A 12,267-nucleotide genomic window follows, 5' to 3' on the forward strand; every position below is an offset into this window, starting at 1 on the left:
AGCTTTTATATTGAGGGAGATGGGAAAACTTGGAGAGGAGAGATGTAAATGTTTAAATGATCCCTTTTGCTTCTGTATGGAGAAAAGCCTGCTGGGGCAAGCAAGGATAATAAGGAAGTGGAAGGATAATCCAAGCAGGAACTGAAATGACCAGAGCCAGGGGTGGTCATGGAGATAGTGAACACTGGTTGGATTGTGTGTATATTTTGACAGTAGAGACAGTAAGATTTCTGAAAGGTCAGGTATGGTATGGAAGAGAAAGAAAAGTCAAGGCTTTTGGCTGAAACAACTAGAAGAATGAAGCTGTTACTTACTAACATGAGGAGCCTTTGGAGGAGAGCAGGGGTGGGGGCAATACTAGATCAGGGTAGTATGTAGGACCTACTATGCTTAACACATTTTGCAGACACTCGAGTAGAAATAACTAGAAAGCTGAGAGCAGTGTGTGTGTGTGTGTGGTGTGAGTGTATAGCACAAGCATACATATACATGCAAGCCCAGAGTTTAGAGGATGTGCGGGTTTGAGATCCATGCTGGTAGATGTCAGTGTTTGGTGGTATTTCAAGCCATGAGCCTGAATTAGACCATTAAAAAGAGGAGCGATCCAAGAAATGAGCCCTGGGGCACTCCAGTGTTTAGAGGTGAGAGAAATGAGGAGAAAACATCAAAGGAGGCTGAAAATAGGTGGCCAGAGTAGAAAGAAATTCTGTTGGTGGCTCAGAGGTAAAGAATCTGCCTACAGTGTAGGAGAATTGCAGGAAATATGAGTTCGAACTCTGGGTCGGGAAGATCCCCGGTAGGAGGAAATGGCAATCTACTCCAATATTCTTGCCTGGAAAATCCTATGGACAGAGGATCCTGGTGGCCTACAGTCCATGGGGGTCACAAGGAGTCAGATGCAACTGAACATGGACACAGACCAAAAGCAGAAAGAAAACCTCCCTGGAAGCCTAGAGGGTTTATCTTGGATGAAGAGAATGATTAAAGGTGGCAAAAGTTGCAGGAAGTCAAGTCAGGGGAAGACTGAGAACTTCCCATAGAATTCAGCAACATGGATGACAATTCCTGGAGATCTAGGGGAAAGTAGCTTTGCTTGAGAGGTTGGAGCAAGGACTTCGGAATACAGGTTGGAAGCCTGCGGGAGTAGAATAAAATTGGGGATGAAGTACAGATTTAAGAGTCATCAGTACTTATGTGGCTATGAGCAACTGCCGGGAGCCAGCGTGAAGAATCCCGCCCGTGACAAGGTCATGAGGAAGGAAGCTGACATACGCAAGGTCGTGATCAGACTTCAGGGGTCCCCCTGGAATTTCCTGAGCATGTACCCCAACAAAAAAAAAAAATCTGCCGGCTTTTGTACTCTGCTTTTCCACTTTTCTGATATTCTCTGGAAAAAAGTCAATTCAGGGCTTTAGTCTTCTGCATTTGAAAGGGATGTTTCAGTTAAACCCCCTCTTTTTCCTCTTTACTTTAATTTCAGGCTGAATTCCCATCTGGGGTGCGGAAGCTTGCCAAGTCTACTTACTTGCCCTGGCTGTTAAGACCCACGCGAAAGGGAGCCTAAGGCGAGGCACCCTTAGATATTCAAGCGAGCGCCGGTGGCCCAACGTAGATGGTGCAAATTCCTTGTCTGGAATTTTATTGGTCTTCCATGTAATCCAAGTTATTCAGCCCTCTTTCTCCACTTAATTTTCCTACTACACTATTGTTTCTTTATCTAATCTTATATTAATAAACAAATAAGTTTTCCTCGCCAACGCCGTCCACCCTTCAAATTCCCTGGATCCACCAGGGCTGGACCCCGGCAAGCAACCATGAGGTTTCCTAGACAAAATGAATAGACTATTGAGGAAAGAGGGTTGAGACCAGAGTTCTGTGGAATATCAATATTTCAGGAGCCAGGAGAGGAGGAGAGACTGGAGTGTGGCCAGAGTATGGGAAGCAGACCAAAACAGAGCAGTGTTCTAGAAACAAAGGCAAAGAGAGTGCCACGGATGAAGGAGAAATAACCAGAGACAAAGGCCTTCCGCTGTAGGGTGCAGCCAGGTTTCAGACTTCCTCCTCCACAATCCCATGTCTCTGCTCTTACAGGACATAGTACTTATACGCTGTGGTAGATCCTTATCAGCTTCAAAGGCTAAAGGAAGGAAGGGTATCCCTCAGTTCCTCATCACTCTAGTGGGGTAATTTGGAGCCATATTGTACAAATCATACACTATTTCCCAGATTTTACCATGACATTAAGCTCCAGTTGACCACAATGGTAGCTGGATTCATAATTTACCTTTACTGGCCACCTTCCATCCCTTGAACCACCTTCCCACTCCTCCACTGGTCCACACCTCTCCCAAACATATGATTTGTGCTCAAATCCTTGTCTTAGGCTCTGCCTGTGTACTAATCTGTCTAGCTCTCCACGGGCTTATGAGCACTTTAAAAAGTCAGCATGCCAGTATTTCCCTGGTCCAGTAGCTAAGATTACATGCTCCCAGTGCAGGGGGCCTGGGTTGGATCTCTTCAGGGAACTAGATCTCACATGCTGCATCTAAAGAGATCCCATGAGGGGCAACTAAGACCTGATGCAGCCAAATAAATAAGCTTTTTAAAAAATTCTGCATTCCATCTTTCCTTCCCAGTTCCTGACTGACTACCTGGTCCATAGAACATGCTTCTAAATGTCTGTTACACTGAAGTGTTTACATTTTCATAGTGCATTATAGATTCCAAAATATTTTCAAATACATTATTTTATTTAGTCCATAAAACCATTCTACCACCCAGGTATTACTCCTACTGTAAAATAAAATTGAGGAAAGAGAAGTAAAAAGAGTTTATGAAACTTGCTTCAAGACCACCCAGTTATTAAATAAAACAACTAGGGCTTGAAAACAAGTCTTCAGATTTAGGTTTGGTGCCCTTAAAAGAAGCAACTGTATATCAAAGAAAGAAAATGCTTTTATAATTTAAATTGTCAATAACTTAAAATTATAAATGTTACAAAATTTGAGGTTCTAGGAAAATCTCATTATATTTGATTATTCATTGTAATGAAAAATGTGTGGCTAATTTTGGTAACTCTACTCATCTACCTCTGGCAAAATATTGACACTACCTCAAAGAAAGAGTAATTTCCCAAGTGAATTCACAACACAAAAGGAGAAAGGGGGTATTATGTTTTACTAAGATCTTGAGACAACAATATATTGGGGCTAACATACTGAAGTGGTTTATCTCAACAACCAAAGCTAAGAAAGCAAACAAGATCAGAAAAGGAAGAGGAAAATGAAAGAATAAATAGCTGAAGTTCTTTCATAGCAGCAGAGATCTATTTCTAAACTACTTTCCACACACAATTTCAGACAAGGTAGAGTAAAGGGCTAGTCAGAAAGCTCAGAATGATTGATGGACCTTGACCTTTAGCCCTCTGAGTTCTCACAGCTCAACTATGGAAACACACACTAATGTTTATTTTAAAAACCTGAGAACAGTTTCCACAGCATTATCACGTTAGCACATTATTTACTTTACAGGACCAGGCATTGATATAAGATAGAAAGGGTAAGACAACTGAGTATCCTTCCATATGAGAACAAAATATCTTCAGAGTTACGACTGATTTAAAAGATGCTATAACAAGATGAATTAAATTTACAGAGCTGTGCATTGGGAAAAGCAGCTATTACAAGTTGTGAGTTTTGGCTCAACTCAGTCTAAAAAGGCATTTGAAAGCTCTTGTGAGAAGGAGGCTGTAACAGAAGGGAGCATTCAAAGATTAATACTCAAATCCCAGGACGGTCCCAGGATGAAAACAGAACTGGGGGGCTGATTTAAAATAATCTTGGGATAATCTTCCTGAACCTCAGTTTCCTAATTTATAAAATGAAGATGATAATACCTCAGAGATTTACTCTGGAAGCAAAGTGAGCTAACAGCTGTGAAAGCACTTTGGAAAGGAGAATGGGGCTCACAAGGTAAAAGCGAGGCTGCTGTTTTCTTGGGCAAATGACTTGACAAGTTGGAAGGAGAAAACTAAGATGGGAGTCAACTTTTAATCATCACTTGTTTCACAGGCTAAATAGACACCTGACACCCAACACAGGTCTGCAGTGCTGAATGCCCACCCAGGACACCCCTTGCTTCCTCTGTATCAAGTGAGACCCTTCATTTTTCAAACATTCAGAACTCCTTTAGGTCATTGACTCCACTTCTATTCCATTGACATTTAACCTGTGTTCTTCTATAGTTTCTATCTGCCAGCATGCTATATGGAGTTACTAATGTTCTTTTTACATTGTTTCTCACATTCTCATATATAGATCTACCAAATTAGGCTTAACACTCCTTAAAGTATTAACTCTTAATACTCCTTAAAGGTAGGGAGTACGAGAAGTATTATTATTATTACTAGAAAGTACCTTGCAAAACATCACGCCCAACCTAGAGTCTCTCAAAAGGAGCACTACTGGCATTTGGGACCAAACAGTTTGGGTGGGTAGCTGCCCTATGCCCTGCAGGATGTTTTACAGTATGGTGGGTCTCTACCTGCAAAATGCCAGTAGCAACTCTTTCTGTCCCCAGAGTTGTGACAACCAAATTATCTCTGAGTGAAGGTGCTCAGTCGTGTCTGACTCTTTGCGACCCCATGGACACCAGGCTCCTCCGTCCATGGGATTTTCTAGGCAAGAGTACTGGAGTGGGTTGCCACTTCCTTCTCCAGGGAACTTCTGGACCTAGGGATCGAACCCAGGTCTCCCGCATTGCAGACAGATGCTTTACCATCTGAGCCACCAGGAAACTATCTTTAGACATTGTCAAATGTTCCCAGGTGGAGGGGTCACAAAATTATCTCTGGTTGAGAACCATCACTCTAGGTGGATATAAACCAATATTATGGTTACTGTAATTCCTTTTTTCATATTACCTGCAATAATGCTCAGAACTGAATACTCAATGAATATTTACTAAATAAGTGAAAAAATGAGAAAAAGACTTTCACAAGTTATATTAATAACTGGTCTTACAACACAAACCCTTATACGATTAAGGCAATATTACATAATTCATACTTTTCTACCTGGCATACAATATTCTTAGTATATCAACATTTTTAAGTAACTATGTGTGTGTGCACTAGAAATTATATTCTCATGCACACATAAATATCACAGCTAACAGTGGTTCTTTCCTAGTACATGCCCTATGAATATACCTATGATGGCTAGCATACCGTTTATCTATCAAGCATGAGATGGAAAAATTATTTCAAATTCCAGGAAAATACTGCATCAAACACCGATTATCAGACTCATTTTCAGAGAATTAACTCTACGTGGAAAAAAAAAGAGTATAAAGAATTCTAAAAAGGTTGACAAATAGAGGATCTCAGATGAGTGTACTTAGGACATTTCTATTCTCTTAAAACGTAAGTTTCTTTAATATATTTTCCCAGATCTTTTCCAAAGCCATCAATCTTTTCCAAAATGGAAAGATCTGTACTATCTTCTGATATTTGAGGAACATATGTGAAGCAGCATTTCACCTAGAGCTATTAAAGAATATTGGTATTACTTTGATTTTAAAAACTGATACTTTAGGACCATCATGTTATGGAACACTGATGATTTTTTATTTTCAAATTTTCTCAGTAGATTCTTAAATCCTATATCAACAGGCTACTTTTTCCAAATGATGACTAATAAAGTGTTCTTATTAAAATGGGAGAAATGTAGCTGAAAAAGAATTAAAAGGGCTTCTTTTTCATGTACACTCACTCATCATTCTGGTCGTTTATTGCTATATACAACCTTTTGGAGGGAATCCTAATTTAGCAGTAGACCTCTACTGTACAGTGTGTTAAAAAGAAATAAACCCTTACTTTTGGCTTGGGTGAGTAACTTGTGACAGGTTAATATCCCTCCCATCAAGTAAAACTGGAAAAGCCAGATGAAACACAAGAAACATCCGTTTAAAGGCCTCTGATAGCTGGTGAGACTATTAAGAGGTGAGTGGCTAAGATCCAGAGAGAAGACAACTTCAGAACAGTCTACATTCTATGTATGGATGCTTTTACCCCCTGGAACTTGCCAGTTCTTGGCACAGTGCTAGAAACTGAGAACCTGGACATAGGGCCACTGCAAAGAGGCAGAGAAGCCAGTAGAACTTTTTGGTAATCCCACAGAGGTAGACAGACAAAAATTCGAGTTTTGGTGCTACCAGAGGAATGGGAAATTAAGGCGCCAAGGATGTAGCGGGAAAGGAGACACAGAGAAGGGCAGGCCTATCATGTGGAAGGATTTACCCTCAAGGCTTCTGCTGTAAAGAACAAGCCAGAGTTAGGTAGAAAACCTCTGCAAAGCCAAGTGGAAATCTAGCAATCTTGCTGCTCTACCAAAAAAAAAAAAAAAAAATTACAACTTGGGACTGCCAAGGAGGAGCAGAATGCAATAAACACCTTGGTTTCTAACAGCAAGGCTCACCAGAGAAACGCACTCTCAGAATGGAAACAAATGGGAGGGAGGTGGAGTCTTACCAACGCTGTCTTATAAACAGAGAGCAAAATCAGTGCAGTTCTTACTGGATCAATGTGGTCTGTTCCCACTCTACACTCCTGCCCTTCAGGAGAGAATCTGCTTCCCCCACTGTCAGCCAACAGGCTTCAGATGCCTCAGGTTTAGCCTCAGCTGCAGAGAATGGCCCTTAACAAGAGCACATCCTTCCCAAGAAGGATCACATCCAGTGGCGGCTTCAGGTGGGGGTATAAAGACCTGGTTGACTTGTCCCAACATGGAACAAGTCCCTGAGACCATATGAGCCCCAGAACTCCCTGAGGATTTAGCCAAAGCTTCAGTGGCTCTGGATCACATTTCAGCTTCTGCCTCCACCTAATCCTGCCTTTTCTCTCCTCCTTTACACAAGTGCTGATACCTAATAAACACCCTGTACAACAAATTCCATCTCAGGGACTGCTTCTGAAAGACCCAGCTTGTGACAGTTGCAGGAGTGGTCCCAGAAAGCAGGCAGTCTGATGGGGTTATTGATCTGGATCACTCACTGCTGGCATGAGAGTGAAGTTGCCATTATTGATGGTAGGTGGAGACAGACATTCCCTGGCATCAGGGGGTGGTCCAATTGTTAAAATCGTTATCAGAAGTGAACTGGAATACCTTACCTACAGAAAGGAATGCACTCAATGGGGTGACTTACCACATATTTAGTAAGTAACTATAAGGACAATGGATTGGATGCCTTAGTGCTGCTGCTAAGTCGCTTCAGTCGTGTCCGACTCTGTGTGACCCCAGAGACGGCAGCCCACCAGGCTCCCCCATCCCTGGGATTCTCCAGGCAAGAACACTGGAGTGGGTTGCCATTTCCTTCTCCAATACATGAAAGTGAAAAGTGAAAAGGAAGACGCTCAGTCATGTCCGACTCTTTGAGACCCCATGGACTGCAGCCTACGTCCTCCGTCCATGGGATTTCCCAGGCAAGAGTACTGGAGTGGGGTGCCATCACCTTCAAGCATCAATATTCTAGAAAAAGAACTCAAAACTGCAGGCAACTGTAACTTATGTTGTGGAAGCCAAAGGGCCCTCCTAGTAATTTAGAAAGAGGCTTTCACATACTGTAGCATGAGAATCTGGAAAACTGAGGATTGGAAAAGATTAATAATACAAACCCATTAAAATTAAGACTTTCTATTCCATAATAGACACTAACAGAAGAAAGGTAAGCCAGCCAGTGGGCAATCTTTACAATGCATATATCCAACAGATAACTTCTATACAGAATGCATGCAGAGCTACAGATCAGGAACAGACAGCCTACCCAATCAAAAAATGGGCAAAATACTTGGACAGACACTTCACAAAAAAGGATATTTAAATAACCAAAACAGCTTGAAAATTCAGCCCCATTCATTAGGAAAATGCAACTTAAAACCACAAAGAAATACCACAACACTACCATCAGAATTGCTTAAATGAAAATAACTGGCAGTACCAAGTGTTGGGGAGAATTTGGAGCAAGTGCAACTTTCACAGCTAGGAGGAATATAATGTCCATAACCACTTTAAAAAACTGTTTTGCTGAACAAATACATAGCCATGTTCCATCAAAGACATGTACAAGAGTAGTCATAGCATCACCATTCACAGTAGCTGGAAACAACTCACATGTCTGTCAACAGCAGAGTAGAAAACTATATTGTGGTCTAAAACATATTATTGTTTAGTTGCTGTCATGTCTGACTGTTTGCAACCCCACAGACTGTAGCCCACCAGGCTCCTGTGTCCATGAGATTTCCTAGGCAAGCATACAGTAGTGGTTTGCCATTTCTTTCTCTCAGGGATCTTACCAACTCAGGGATTGAACTTGCATCTCCTGCATTGGCAGGCATGGGCAGGTGAATTTTTTTACCACTGAGCCACCAGGGAACCCCATAAAATATATTAGAATACCATAAAAAATGAGAATGAATAAACTACAAGAAGATGAAAATACAGTGAATCTCTAAAACATAATGTTGAGCAAATGGAGTGAGACAAAAAGGCATGCATACTGTACGACTGATACCACTGATATCAAGTTCAGAAGCTGGCAAAATTACCTGAGGTGATGGAAGTCTGTATAGAGGTCTCTTTTAGGAGGGTCAGATCACTGGTAGGAAGGTTGGGTTTCTGGGTTGCTGTTACTATTCTATTTCTTGATCTGGATGCTGGTTACATGACTCTGGTCACTTTGTTAAAATTTATTGTACTATACGCGTTATTTGTGTATTTCCTAGCATGAACTTCCATAAAAAAAATCTTTAAAAAATGCAACAAAATGCAGACACCTACATTGCTTTTCGTTTTCCTGCTGTGGTGAGAAGCAAATCCTGCTGACATTGCTGTTTTCACTTTGGTTTCTAAACTGTGAACATTTGAGGAAATCAGGCCAGGAGGCATTCACCATTCCCAGGACTGACTCACAGCCCTCTTTTGCAGACTCACAGAAGGATCTACAAGGCAGGAGTCCATGACTAGAAGAAAAGAGAAAGGTGGAAATTAATGTTTTTACAGATTGTTTCTCAAAATAATAATTACACTAAAGAAAAGTTGGCCACCCATGCTACAATAATACCTTAATTTATATTTACTATAATCAACAACTTGAATTGTCAACAACAACCTTCAACCCTATAACAAGCATTTTAGCCACCTCACTGTCATGATTCTAGAGGGAATAAGCTAGTTCCATAACAGATCATCTAACTCTCTCTTGTAGAAGGTTTTATCCAAAACGATTTTTTTTTTGAGATTTCTTGTGTTAAGTAAACCTGTCAACCAAAAAAAAAAAAAAAAAAAACAGCTCTGCTGCTGCTGCTAAGTCACTTCAGTCGTGTCCGACTCCTAGCGACCCCATGGACTGCAGCCTACCAGGCTCCTCTGTCCATGGGATTTTCCAGGCAAGAGTACTGGAGTGGGGTGCCATCGCCATAAGGAATAAATTCCCCAAAATGAAAAGGCAGAAGTAGATCACAAAATAGGTTAATCTCATTTATCAACCCTCTGAGAAATTCAAAGTATCTCTGAGAAGCAAACAGAGAGAAAGCTGTTCCTTAACCTACACTGTCTCCCTAGAAAAGAAAATATTACACAAACAAATGGCAACTCTGAAACCTTGTACAGTAATTTACCTTTTCATTTCTATGCTATCTTCTGCAAAATAGCAAAACACAAACAATTGTCCACTAGCAGTAAGGTAATGATGCTTTGGAGTTTGTCTTTATTCATCTGACATGCAATCAAACACTGCTGGATCCGAGTCCCTGTGTCTGGGGACGGGGACACTACAATGTCAAGGTCATGGGCTTGTTCTCCTGCAGATCCAGGCAGCTTTTTCTACTTTGCAGCTATGGACAGCACCTCTCACCCTAGCTGGTCATCTGGCAAAGGCATCTCAAATGATTTTTAAGAAAACTAGGAAAGAAAATATACATGTCAGTCAAAGCAAAGCACACACTTCGAAAATGCAAGGTCAATAAGAAATTTCAGAATAATACAGTATCAGATCTGTAAGAAATCTTAATCAACACCTCAATTAAATCCTTCATTTGAGGGAAGTCTAGGGAGATTCTGAGACACACAGCTTCATAACAGATGAAGCGGGAAGAGAATCCAGATTTTTAACATTCAACCCATGCCCTATCTACCATCCTATATCATTTATTCTCACATAAGGACCTAATAATTTGGCTTTAAGAACTCCTTGACCCAACACACACATTTATAATTCTGCACTCATTCATCTATAGATCACTGGAACATAAAGGGATGTGCCAGCCACTGAGTTAAAACAGAAAGGATCAAGTCTATGAAAGGATCTTGAGAGTGAGACCTTGTTATATATAAAAATGTGGGAAAAGAGTACTCAACAATTACATTTAGATACAAACACTTTTGTCCTTCTCAGAAACTTGTCTTAAAATTAAGTAAATTTTAGAACTATATTAACATGTATCCAAATTTGTTAGTGAAGATGTGAGAAAAAGTTTTGCATTTGAAAGAATTAGCTTTAGACATAAAATATGAATTAGTCCAAGCAAGTATCTCAGTGGAAAGGAGACACCTGATTGCCATTCAGGAAATAAATTAGATATTCATAGAACTGAAAATTCTGCTTAAATAACATTTTTGAGAAGATTTTCTTTCCTAGATCTTATTCCAGAGACCTTACATATTTTCTCAAATAAAACTGAGAAACGTGGTTGAGGAATGTGGAGAACACAGAATTCCTATGCAATTGCTTCTACTTTGCTAGGCTCTAAGTGCTACATACACATTAACTCATTTCTCACTACAGTACTACACCAGCAATACCATTACTGTCATCTCTACTATACAAATAAAGAAACTGAAGCACAGAAAATATATGAGATTCTTCCAAGATCACTGAGTTAGTGAGTGTCCCAGCCAGCATTCAAACCCAGGACAACCGATTCAAGGACTATTAACTACTCTATTACACATGAGTCCTTACTGTAGGAATGTATGTCCCAAAAGCATAACTCAAGGTTAATTCAAAACCTGGTGTGCACTTTCCCAGTGAACCAACCATATACACAGTGGTTGGGTTCTCTCATCACTCTACAAACTTCTACTCAGCCTCCAATCAATCAGTATTTGCCAAAGGGGCTAAGAAACACTAGGAAAGGGTGAAGGCTTTTCTCTTTCTTTCCCAGGTGTAAGAGCCCACAATAAAGCTACACAGCAAGCTTGGCTTGGTTTCAGCGTTCTTCCTTTGCTTCCTAGTCCCTGACCTGTGTCCCAGTGTCCTGACACCATCCTGCCCACCCCACTCCAGCACCCCACCTGGAAAGCCACCTCCACCTGAGCGTCATTGTTTAGTCACTCACTTGTGTCCGACTCTTTGTGACCCCAAGGACTGTAGCTCACCAGGCTCCTCTGTCCATGGGATTCTACAGGCAAGAATACTGGAGTGGGTTGCCATTTTCTCCTCCAGGGGATTTTCCCAACTCAGGAATCAAAGTTGTGTCTTCTGCTTGGCAGGCAGATTCTTTACCACTAACACCATCAGGGAAGCCACACTTGCTGCTAAACATTTTTCCCCTTCCTACCATCAAAGCTATGTTCCCCAAGTGAGCTGACTGAAATGAGACTTTCAAAGACGAAGAGAGATGAAAATAACACAGAGTTGTACATAACAGATGGACACTTCACCCTTCAGAGGTTTTTGGCATCATTAGAAGATTGCTTGCTGGACCAAAGGAATCTCTGATGGAATTCCAGGTGCCACTTACAGAGGGAAAAGCCATCCCACATTGTCGGGGCAGGGGGGAAGATCACCGCAAGGCTGAGTAGCACTTGGGGCCCAACTCTCCCGGGTGTTTCTTGGACCTTTCCTCACTTCTGAGCCCACATATTCTTTGATCACTCCACATCTTCATTCAGAACCTTCTATGGTAAAGGCAATGAAGGTTCACACAGGGGTCCAGCAGACCATTTTCACTCTAAAGCTGAGTCTATAACTCAGAAGCTCACTTCTTGTCATTGACCCTCACCTGAGTTATTTTCTGCAGGAAATCATAAGCTACCCCTCTGAACTTTTCATGTTGGCCACTCCTCACTGTCTGATCTTTGGCCAACAGTTCATTCATACAAGACTCAGTTTCATCATTTGAAAAGCGAGGGATTTGGAAGAGCTGATTTTTCATAGTCCTTTTACCACTGACATTCTGTGAATCAAAATTCAGTCTTTAACACAATGCTT

The 12,267-nt window shown here is 41.1% G+C and overlaps 1 protein-coding gene across 2 annotated transcripts in view; it reads right to left on the bottom strand.

Annotated features, from left to right (window-relative positions):
• Window positions 1-12,267, bottom strand: part of CORIN (corin, serine peptidase) — a 293,429-nt gene that overhangs the window by 151,236 nt on the left and 129,926 nt on the right. For both annotated transcript variants that reach the window (XM_040238148.1, XM_040238147.1), the window contains exon 5: window positions 8,835-9,016. In XM_040238148.1, the coding sequence (XP_040094082.1) occupies window positions 8,835-9,016 (182 nt within the window). The remainder of the gene's footprint in view (window positions 1-8,834; window positions 9,017-12,267) is intronic.

The sequence above is a fragment of the Oryx dammah genome, unplaced genomic scaffold (genome assembly GCF_014754425.2).
Source record: "Oryx dammah isolate SB20612 unplaced genomic scaffold, SCBI_Odam_1.1 HiC_scaffold_3, whole genome shotgun sequence".
Taxonomy (NCBI): domain Eukaryota; kingdom Metazoa; phylum Chordata; class Mammalia; order Artiodactyla; family Bovidae; genus Oryx; species Oryx dammah.